Source organism: Momordica charantia (genome assembly GCF_013281855.1).
Source record: "Momordica charantia cultivar OHB3-1 chromosome 6 unlocalized genomic scaffold, Mcharantia_2.0 BLBB01000006.1, whole genome shotgun sequence".
NCBI classification, from domain to species: Eukaryota; Viridiplantae; Streptophyta; class Magnoliopsida; order Cucurbitales; family Cucurbitaceae; genus Momordica; species Momordica charantia.
In genome coordinates, this window is record NW_028275164.1 from 22,978,793 (window position 1) to 22,990,843 (window position 12,051).

The 12,051-nt window shown below is 27.9% G+C and overlaps 1 protein-coding gene across 1 annotated transcript; it reads left to right on the forward strand.

The window, feature by feature from the left end:
• The first annotated feature begins 7,001 nt into the window (after positions 1-7,001).
• Positions 7,002-10,584, forward strand: LOC111021981 (histidine-containing phosphotransfer protein 1). Its single transcript, XM_088124686.1, has 6 exons — positions 7,002-7,218; positions 7,920-8,050; positions 8,186-8,254; positions 9,073-9,144; positions 9,298-9,370; positions 10,262-10,584. Exons 1-6 carry the CDS (start codon positions 7,156-7,158, stop codon positions 10,304-10,306), a joined length of 453 nt encoding a protein of 150 aa, XP_087980812.1. The 5' UTR covers positions 7,002-7,155; the 3' UTR covers positions 10,307-10,584.
• Positions 10,585-12,051: the final 1,467 nt, after the last annotated feature.

The following is a 12,051-nucleotide window of genomic DNA, read 5'->3' on the forward strand; positions in this document are numbered from 1 at the left end:
GATTTCGAACGCGTGAGCAAGAAGTTGTACTGGGGCATTATAAATACTTAACGGAAGACGGAATTAGTTCGGAATTGAGGGGAAAAAGATGAGTTCGGTTTTGCACCCCCTGAGTCGAATTAGGTACTACTTCAAGAAGTTCAAATAAAATCCTAGAATCTTCTCGAAGTAGGGGGCCATTGTTTAACCCTCAAATCTCGAAGACACGTCACTATATTAACTTAATTACAGGGGAAAGTATCCAGAGGAAGTCATCCAAGTACTAGGTCGGATAATAATCGAGCTGAACATTCAGCCGAGCTGGGTAACTAGCTGAACGGTTTACTCCACTATTTACATCATGACAATCTAACTGCTTTCCCACTCAACCTGCAGATTCCCTATTTCTACGAGGTGGGAACCGTTTTATTCAAATGGGGAGTCAAACTCCTCAACGATTACTTTTTCCTTTCTTTATAAATACCATAAGACAAATGGAGATGGTACACAAAAAAAACTTATTACCATATACATTTCTATTATTTTTAGCATAGAGACTGACTAGATCGTTAGAGTGCTAACTTGTTTTTACAAGTTCTAATCCTAGAGTGTTCTCGAGGATCTATTGTGATTATCAATTTTTTCGATAAGAATAATTGGAAAATCATCAATTTTTTAGATCTCCTCAAAATTAGTTTAACTCGCAAAATATGATATTATTGGCCATTTATTAAAACGGGTACCAAAATATAGCCAACAACCTAAATTTCTCCAAAAAAAAAAAAAAAAAAAAAACCTTTTATTTTGTGTTTTGAAAAGAGAGAGAAAAAGGCCAAAATGAGACATCAAATCAGGAATGTCAATCATGGATGAGTGATTGAAGAAGCAATTGATGGGTGCACATTCATTCATATTATGGCTTTGGATGCCATAAACCATAGTTTGTTTGCTCACTCTTGCAGCCTACAAATTGCAAGCCCACTTCTCCCACATTAATTTTATGTCTTCATTTCATGAAAACAAAAAAACTGCAACCTCACTCTTCCACTCATTATTGGCATCCAAGAAAGTGTTGGTCCCCCTCAATTTTTAAGTATATCGTTCATATAATTGATATAACTTATACGAAATATATCAGTGATATACTTAATATTAAATATGTATAGTATATTAAATATGTATCAATGCGATGATTTTTCCCGTTACAGAAAACGGTTCATTTTAGGGGAATAATAGAATTTGTCATTTTTTTGGCGGGACCTCTATTTTTTTAATTATATTTACAAATTAGAAAATTGGTTTCTATACTTATCACTAACTATTAAGTTTGTGCTATATTTGCTTGCAGCCGTAAAGATGATGAGAAAAATGTCATAAAAAATGCCCTTAAGAATATCAAAAGCCCTTCATTTGATGTCCTTTTTATAGGTATCTTGGGATGTCCCTAAATGTCATTTTCGTATTGTTACACGATGAAACAAATTGATATTTAACGGTCAATCAAGATAATCATTATCAATTTCAGATTCTGTATTTTTACTTTTGAATACAACAAATGTGGAGACAAGGGATTGAACCTCTGACCTCTAAGAAAAGGAGCAAGGTGTGTCTTAACCATTGAGCTATGCTCATGTTGAAATATTTCAATGTCAAAGTTAGCTTTTGCACAGTGCCATGTAAAATTGTCATTATTATTTCAACTGAATAATCAATATCAATGACCACACGTATATCGACACGTACGTTCATAAAAATACAAGTGGGTCGTCATAGTACAGCGATAACACCTCGACATAGTGACATATATATAAATTATATGTGAATGATGGAAGAAGACAAAGTTTTTGAAATAACTGAGGAGTGAAGTAGATGTCCCATGTTACTATGGGACCAATCATAATATCTAAATATCATTGCCAAAGGAGTTGCTTGTCTTCTACCTTTCACACAAAATTATAGTTCCAACTTCAGTTATATCTTTTATGGAGGGGCATCTAACCTACATTATACAAAATTATTTCGGGTAATGGTTTTTGAAAAAAGTGATTTTTTTAAATAAAACCATTTTTTCTACAAACAATATTAGAAGAATTACTAATTTAGAATTTGTGTTCAGTGATTTTAGATAACTACTACCGCTGAGTGCATAAAAAAGATTTGTAGTGTTTGGTGATATATAAAAGAATATTTTTTAAAAAAATTGGATTACTTTGAAAACAGTTTTTGAAAAAACAATTGAAGGATGATTATCGTCCAAAAAGTTGTTTTTAAAATGATTAGTGATATGTTTGGGATGACTTTTGGAAAAAGTGATTTAAAAATAAAATTACTTTTGAAAGAAATATTGATTTAGAGTGTGTTTATTATCGTTCCCTCCGGAATGATTTTAGATAACTAAAAAGTTTTTTTCTTTGCCAAAAATTCTTTATAGTGTTTTATAATAAATAAAAAAATATTTAAAAAATCAAAATTAATCTAAAAATCATTTTTTAATGAATACTCGAGAGATGATTATGCAAAAAGTTACTTTAAAGTGATTGAGACTCTTATAATTTAAACATTTAAGAGATATAAAGAAGTGCTAAATAATAAAATATACCAAACTAACTTAACACTTTAACTACAAAGAAAAATGCAAAAAAAAGTTTTTTTTTTTTTTAAACGAGTACTTAAATGAAAAGATATATGTCAAACTTACCCTTCGTTTAAAGTTGTAAACTTTTTTTTCACCTTAAAAATACTATCTATAAAATGCTTTTAATTTGTAGTTAATTACAAATTTTAAAAAAATATTTTTATAATAAATTTGTTTGATTACACTACATTCAAAAGTGGAGTTTGATTTTAGGTTTTAAAAGTCACGTTAATGGAGCAAGTGGCTCAAAGTCGTAAAAGATGATGATGCAAAACATAGTAAAGACACTTTCGTATAGTTTGAGAATGTAAATATAGTTCCATAATTCAAAATGATAAAGGTAATTAATATATAAATAAAGTCAATATCTCAATTAATATAGGTGACAAAATGCACCTAAAGCTTTTAAAAAGAGTTACATTACCAATAAAGGGAGGATAAAGTTTGAATCTATCGCATAGAGCGGGACATACTTAATTAAATTGTGACCATTTAAATTATTATTAAAATCTGAGCCTAGTTCAACTAGTTGAGACATACATCTCTTCAATTAAAAGGTCGTGAGTTCAACTCTCTATCACTATATGTTGTTGTACTAAAAAAAATTATTGGGACCATACATAAGTAAATGTGTTTGGTCATAGCAAAACTTTAATAATCTCATCAATATTCAACTCATCCCAAAATATATTATTAAAGATGTATATAAAAAATGAATAAAGTAAGTAATATATATTTTTTAAAAATAGTCATATGAATATCTTTGGTTAAAAACCACATTTGATTGCTTTACTTTTATTGAAATAATAATTTAGTCCAAAATTTTAGTATGCAACAATTTATTCCCTTTGGTTTAAAAGTGTGTAACAATTTATTCCCTTTAGTTTAAAAGTGTGTAACGATTTAGTTCAAAAATTTTAGTATATAATAATTTAATTCCTTAGTTTAAAATCTATAACAATTTAATGACCTTTACGATAAAAACTCCCGTTAAAGTGTAATAAGGGTTTGATATGATAGCTACTTGGATCCCATGTGTACAAAGATAATGACGTACGGTCACGTATGCATAAAAGAAAATGACAAGTTGGTGGAATCTAAGAGAGATTTGCCACATTAAACCAACATTAAACTATACTGTAATAAGTTTTTTTATATGACTGAAAACTAAATTAATTACGTACTAAAATTTAGAAACTAAATCCTTAACAAATTCTACGATTAAACTATACATACTTAAAGTCATAAATTAAATAATTACTTCAATAAAAGAAAGTATAAGGATCAAATTTGTTTTTTCAAAGTAACGAACTATTCGAGAACACAATAAGAGAGTGATTTGTCTCGTTTGTCCCGACTTTTCTGGGTTTTGGACACGTGTAAAAGCCCTCCAAACTTTATACCAACCAAAGCATTACTCTTTTTTTTCTCTCTCGGTCTCTTTTGATATTGGAGGTTGGTAGACTTTGAACATCACCAATAATTAGGGCTAAAGCAAAAGGAAAAATAGTTATAAATAAAAGTTGAAGATTACTCACATGCCCTGTTTATAGAGAGTAAAGCCAAAGAATAGATGCTCTTGATGTCCCATTTGGGCAGCTCACACTCAATTGTCCAATCAAATAATGCCACCACCACATGTAAAAACAACTTCATTAAAGGCAATCAATAATATACAATAATATATCCACATGTGGTTGAGAATATATTCACCAAATGTGACCAAAAGATATATGTTTGTGTGTATCCAAAGAATAATATATAGATGAGCTAAGATAAGGTTAGATAAGCCTTTTTTTTTTTTTTTGGAGTTAAGTTCTGTCTATTACTGATTTTTCTTTGTTTGGACTCTCACTTTTTTGAAATTCAAGATAAATTTAAAAAAAAATTAAAAACACATTATTAAAAATTATATGTATAAGTTTAGCTTTTTAAATTTGATTAGAGTTTTAAAAACATTTGTCCTTCTAAAAAAATGGACCAAAAGATCACAGAGAAATTGTTGTTAGTAAATAAACTTGAATTAAAAAAAGAAAACCTAAACCAAAATCATTACCAAAATGGTCTTAAATTTTAGGTTTAAATACTATTTGGATCACTAATTCTGGTTCATTTTGTTAATGATCTCACATTGAAAAGAGAATGAACCTTACATAGGTTTATAGCTACTCCTCTTATTGCTAATTGGTTTTGAGATGGAACCTCATGAATGTTAATATGGTATCAGAGCCCAAAACGCTCAAACGAGCAACCGGTCCAAAAATGGGATCCGGCCAAGATCGATGAGCCAAAAGAGCCACGATCTTGATGGGGCACGTTAAGTGGTTTTGAGATGGAACCTCATGAATGTTAATACATTTTGCACCATGTACTTTTCAAAACGTTAGTTTTGGTCCTTGTATTTTTTTAAAAAAGTGACTATTTTGGTCCCTATTTACAAAATTTTAACACAAAGTTTATATACAATAGAAACTCTTTAATATAAATGATTATATTTCAAGAAATTTAGTTAGCGTAACATCATGCTAGTAAAAAAAATGAGACAAAATTGTCACTGTTTAAAAGTACAGAGACTAAAACGAACATTTTGAAAAGTTCAAGGACTAAAATGAACAAAAATACAGGGACCGAAATAGACATTTTGAAAATACATAGACTAAAATTAACAAATGTTAAAATTACAGGGACATAAATATTTAAACCTAAATTTTTAACTATTCTATTTAAACTCGTGAACGATGAAAATTCTAGTCTCTGACTTTGTCTTCGAATCGTAAGTTTCAGCCCGTTCCCAACTTGCCTCGCTCTCAGGTTGGCCCTTAGTGGGTATATGGTCCTGTCTCGCCCATGGTGCGGTCAGCTATGATATACTAAACTTCTTCTTGTTCAGTTTTCGGGATCTCGAAAAGGCGTGGAAACACAGAAAAACTCTGGAATGGAAATGGAAAAGAGATGTAACTCCAATTTCTTCGAAAATAGGGCTAATATTTACCATTTTTTTTTAGTACAACAATTGTGGGGATGAAATATCAAACCTCTGACCTAGAGAGAGACTTTGAGAGAAGGACTTAAATGCCTTAATTACTGAGAGCTAAGTTCATATTGATGTCTAATATTTACAGATTGATGTTATATTCTTCTCTATCTAAATCCTTACTGGTTATAAGACCTCGGTTTCTACGATAAAAAGTCGAAAAGTTGCTTTTGAAAAAAACTCCAAAAACAACCACCTAGACTAACAAAAATGTGTCTATTTCAACTTTCTTCACATCTAAATAGCAAATTTGAAGCATTTCCTTCAATTTGTTTCTCTTCTAACTATGAAAAGTCAATGGAATTATATTGGTCATCAATTGTTAGAATATAGAACAGCAACAAAAGTGGAGAGAACTCAAGACTTGGACAGATAAAACAGAAGAAAATGCTCAAATCAACAGTTTAATTAACAAACTTCAGAGAGAGAGAGAGACAGTGGATATACATGGAATGAGTTTATTGGACAGTGTGAATAAGTTTTTCTTTGAAAATTTTGTGACCTTCTATTGGCTCATAATTGATGAGTTGTTAGAGGTGTAAAAAGAAAAAAGGAATGATTGCAGTTGTCAAAAACTTAATTTATTGCAAATGATGTTTTCCTTGACTAGTTAATAAGAATCTTTTTAACTGCCACTAATAAATATTTTTTTGAAACAAATATTTTTTTTCTCTCTTTACTTTTGTATTTTCCTCCTAAAAAATTTAATGTTGGTAAGCATTTCTATTTTTATTTCTCGTTTCAAATTTTTTAAAAACATAAGTGTTTTGATAATTTTTATCTATTTTTTTTTCTCATTTATAAAAACTGTAGGATAGAAATTTTGGAAATAACAAAATCAAAGGTCTTGTTTCTAATTACTATTTTCTTATTTATAAAAAATGTAGTCCCACAATTGTGTAGAAATTTTGAAAATAACAAAATTAAAGGTCTTGTTTCTGAGTTCTATTTCCTTTTTTTTCAAAATATAGATAAAAGCATTATTTTACTATTTTCTATTTTTAAAATTCATAATAAATATCAAAAAATAAATATCTCACAATATTTAAATATCAAAACTTCTACTTTTTTTTTTAAGAAATAGGTAAACAAAATGTTCTCGTATCTTTTTTAAATAAAAATAATAATAAACAAGAAACAGTTATCAAACATATTTTTGTTTTTCTTCTTGATTTGAAAGGAAGAAACAAAAAATAACAACATTATCAAATAAATCTTAACCATAGTATTTTTAGAATAATGTTAAAAGGAAAAAAAGGGAAAAACAAAATCAACAATCCAATGAAGTGAAGCAATTAAAGACTGTGCCTCTCCTCTCTCTCTTTGCCTTTATTATTATTGGTATAAAGTCCATTCCCCACTCCATTGGAATCTCAAACTTTTCAAAGCTTTTTTCTTTTCCTATTTTGCAGCTCTTTTGAGCATAAAATTCTGCTCCTTCTCCTCTCTTCGCAGAAAAACTGCCCTTTTGAACCAAAGAGAGAGAGAGAAGAGAGCTTCTTCAATAATGGAAGGTGTAATTCATTTGCAGAGGCAACTGCTTGACTACACAAACTCACTCTTCAAAGAGGTTAGATATATCAAATACAAACTTTTTGCTCATCTTTTTTCCTTTCTTTCGTTTTGCTCCACTCCGCTCGGTAACTAAGTTAAAGCCACCTAGGAGCAACGACAAATGAGAGGAAAACTACAAAATCTTACGCATTATTTATGTATTTTATTCTATGAATTACAACCAAGCTTTTCCAATAACTAAAGATTCCGTTTGATAATCATTTCGTATTTGATTTTTTCGTTTTCAAAATCTAAGTCAAATTTTGAAAACTACTAGTTTTTAGAAATTTTTTTTTGTTTTCAGAATTTGTCCAATGATCCAAATGTTTTTCTAAGAAACGTGAAAAAGGTATAAAATAAACTGCGAAAAATCACAAGTATACAAACAAGGCCTAAACAGGCAAAGTCTAGACAAAATCTTGTAAGACTTAATCAAGTACAGACCGTTGTTAAAAAGTTGAAGGCTACATTTTTTTCCTTTTTAATTTAAGTAGAGAATCTCTACTCTCTCATTTTACCCATTATTCTTCTAGAATAGTTGTCAATATTATGAATCACACGACAAGAATTTATAATAGACATGGACTACTCTTCTAATTGTCAATTGGTTTTTAGATACAACGTCATGAATATTGATATATATGAACTACTTCCCTTAGGTGACCAACCGTCAATAAAAATATTATAAATTTTTTTTTTTTTCATTCTTTGTTCTAGGGATATTTGGATGATCAGTTTACACAGCTTCAGAGCTTGCAAGATGAGAGCAATCCAGAGTTTGTGGTGGAAGTGGTTTCTCTATTCTTTGAAGATTCTCAAAGGCTCATCAATGAACTGGCTAAAGCTCTGTATGCACTTTTATTTGGACTCAACAAATTAATTATTGTATATTTTTATAATATATTACTCTATTTTTTTTTCTTTTTTGTTTTTGGAGATTAAAAGAATCTTTCATTTAATTTAATTTCCCCTCTCCCCCACAGTCAGCAGCAATGTATTGATTTCAAGAAAGTGGATGCTCATGTTCACCAGTTGAAAGGCAGCAGCTCGAGGTTAGTTGTTCAACGTTGATTTGGCTTAAAATGTCAATGTTGATGAATATTTCAAAACAAATTTGTCAAATTATGACAAGGCGTAAATATTGATATATTAATACTCTAATAGTGAGTTTAGAGATGACTTCGAAAAAGTGTGAAAGTATTTTTTCGGTAAGTACTTTTTGAAGTATTAAATAAGTGCGCTTTTTGATGTTCTAGAATTTTCAAAATTGGCTTTTATTTTGATTATTTAACCAATCGTTATAAAAAAAAATTTCAAATTAAACACTTATTTGAGTTGATGTAACATCCTCGTATTAGTCCATGAAGTTTCATATTTGTTTCATTTCTTTCAGTTTTTTCTTTTTTATCTCTTTGACGAATTTCGTTTTATGTTTTTTTTTTTAAACTTTATAGAAAAAAATTATTTTCCTTCATGTTGCTAAATCTCTTTTCATATTTAACCAAACATTTTGGTGACGTAAAGTTAATTAGTGTTCCAACTTCTGTTTATCAAATTTAGAAATAGATAATTTAAAGATTTTTTTTTAATACAACAATTTGAGGATAATAGGAGATCGAACCTCCGACTTCGAAGGAAGGAATACATGTTAATTAAGGTTAATTAATGCTCAATTATGCTCATGGGGATCTTTTTAATTAAAAAATACCATGTTTATGTAAGTGGGTTCAGAGATTAACTAAAACAAAGTAATTTAAATTTATAAAGACCAAACCCTAATGAACATGAAAATGATGGAATTAATATAAAATGGTATATAAATACCTTTTAATTATTTATTTATTTGTTATTGAATAAAAAAAAAACACAGCATTGGAGCACACAAAGTGCAGAGGGCTTGTATTGCATTCCGAAGCAACTGTGAGGAGCAGAACATTGAAGGGTCAGTTTTTTTTTTTTTTCTTTTCTTTTCTTCCTTCCTTCTTTCCATAAGGATCCCTTTGAAAATTATTTTAAACATAATTTTTTTTTCAAATTAAATACTTATTGGAGTTGCTGTGATACTATAAATATAAATATATTTAACACAACGCAGGTGCTTAAAAAGTCTGCAACAAGTGAAGGAGGAGTTTGCTTTAGTGAAGATCAAGTTGGAGACTCTCTTCAAGGTTTTTTATTTATTCATTTATTATTATTATGCTTGATGAAGCTTTTTTTTTTTTTTTTTTAAGATTAACCTATTCTAAAAAATTATTGGTTCATAACCTTTTTTTTTTCCGAGAGTATTAATTTCAAAATTTTGAAAAATAATAAAAAAAGGTAAATAAATAATTAATAAAAAAATATTATATTTTGAAGACTCAAAACTAAAAATTAAAACTGTTTTAATAATTTTGTTTAGTACACTTATATTTAAATATCAACCTATGTAATGATTTGACATGACATGATAATACGTAGCATAAGATAATAGACCACCGATTACTTGTTTGTTCAATAACATCTCACTATTAATATAACAGTATCGATATCGATAAAAATGTAAAGGTCTCGATTTCATGAAAATGATGATGGAAATATCGATATTGATGGATATTTATGAAAATGTTATAAAAAGAAAAAAAATGGTAAAAAATATTTAAATTAACAAATAAGCATTTCATTCTTTCTAAATAAGATTAAAATCATGAATATGAATATAATGTATATTTTGTTGATATTTTTCATATTTTGTCAATTTTGTTGCAATATTATGGAAATGTCGATTTACCCTTCAAGTAAATATCGAACTCATAGACACATGGAAATATAAAAGAAAAGGTCTAACATGTATCAACAAATATATGATACCCTGGTATATAGGTTTATTAAAATGAAAATCGAAAGTTTAAGCAGGACATAATAAAAAAAAAAGTTTAAAGCTTGACGAACAAATATAAATACAACCATCATAATTGAAAAACAAATTTGTAATTTAAAATAATATTTTTAGAATAAAAAAAAAGCAAAATTGGTATCTTATTTTATATATTGGTTTGTTTTTGGGTATTTGAGTGCAGCTAGAGCAACAGATTTTGGGTGCCCATGACTCACACTCGATGTAGCCAACAACAAAATTTCACAATGGGGTTTTGAAGTACTTGTAAATAATTTTTCTAATTTGCTAGCTTTTCTTTTCTTTACTTTTTTTCCCTGTATTTCTTTTTTTTTTCTTTTTTCCTAAAAAGATAACGAACCTAACCTCAGGTTGTGTTGGTTGCATTGGATAATGTCTTTAAAATTTTCAAATTTTAGAAATTTTAAATAAATTTTAGTTCAGTTGCTGTGATACTATCAATATATGTAAAATAAAAGTGACGGTTTAATCCCTGGTTTACATGTAGTTTAGATTAATATTTTGGGACAATAGTTATTTAGACGTGCGATATTTATAGGGTCTAAATGTGTTCCATTTATATTTTCACATACTCGAATGCTTACTAAATTAAGTCAATCCATAATGGTTAGTTAGGACTAAATAGTTGAGTTATGCATATTTCTTTTAGTTCAACAATATTGTGGGTATGAGGATCGAACTATATATGTGTTATCTCTACTGAACTATGTTTGAATTGACATTGTCCATTAGTTGTTTGGCACATCACATTAATTCAGCTAAATTTTATCTATATAATTGTCATGTCACACATAAACATTATATTTATTATAACATTATATTAATTATATTAATAATAAAAACCAAACAAAAATATAATTTAGCCAATTTGAACATGGTTCAAATATTTTTTTTTTTCAACCAACATACTTCAACTAATTAAGGTATATATTCTCAATAAAAATATTAAAAGTTCCCATCCCTACTTATAAAACTAGGAAAAGTACCTAATAAAAAAAAAAACAAAAACATAATTTAAAGTTCGGAGCCATAACTGGAACAATTTAAGAATTACAAATAATTGAATGGTACAATAAATATGGTCAAAATAAGAACTTTTCAGAGGTCATGTGATTATTCCACACTAAGTCCTTACATTATCCAATAATAATTTAAATCCACCGACCAATGTGTCATAGGGAAACTAAAAACAATTGTCCCATAGTTTTTTAAAACTTTTTTTCTTTTTTAAATGAGATTCAATTCTTAAAAAATTAAGCTTAATTATTAATAATTCAATTATATTCTTTTAACCTATTTGTTAAAGCACGTTTTAAATCCTACTCAAAGTATTTAAATTTTATTTTTTTCATGAACTTGTTCTATTTCTATTTATCGATACTTTCAAAATGTTTACTTATTTCATGAACTTTACGAAATTTTCAAAAGTTTTATTTTATTTTTTAAATTTTAAAAATAATTATTTTGGTCATTGAAATTATTTTGTCATCTAATATTCAATTTACCCCATAAATCATCTGAACCAATCCTTGTTGAACACATATTCAAGGTCGCGTTATTCATTTGTTAGAATTGTTTTAATTTAAAAAAATAAAGAAAAAATAGGAACTGAAATAGACATTCTAAAAATTAATTTAGGGACTAAAACAGACACGTTTTCAAAGTTTATGGACTAAAATAGAATAATTTTGAAAGTTTAAGGACTAAAATAAAATTTAAACCATTTAAAAATAAAAGAATGATTCTTTAGAGGTTGTTTATTTTTTCTGTGTAGATACCGATGTACAAAATTTTAAAGGTCTTGCATCATTGATAGCCACATTTATTTTTAGGTAAATTGATAAGGATGTTTGTGATATAAAATGTACGTTGATTATTAAAAAATGTTGCTTTAAAATTATATATTTATGATAATAAATATTATTAATAATAATTACTTCAAAATATTAAAAA

Excerpts from the sequence above, each read along its gene's own strand:
- LOC111021981 (XM_088124686.1), top strand. The coding sequence starts at position 7,156 with ATGGAAGGTGTAATTCATTTGCAGAGGCAACTGCTTGACTACACAAAC. Across the intron at positions 8,255-9,072 it reads TTGAAAGGCAGCAGCTCGAG|CATTGGAGCACACAAAGTGC; the intron begins GTTAGTTGTTCA and ends AAAAAAACACAG. Across the intron at positions 9,371-10,261 it reads AGTTGGAGACTCTCTTCAAG|CTAGAGCAACAGATTTTGGG; the intron begins GTTTTTTATTTA and ends ATTTGAGTGCAG.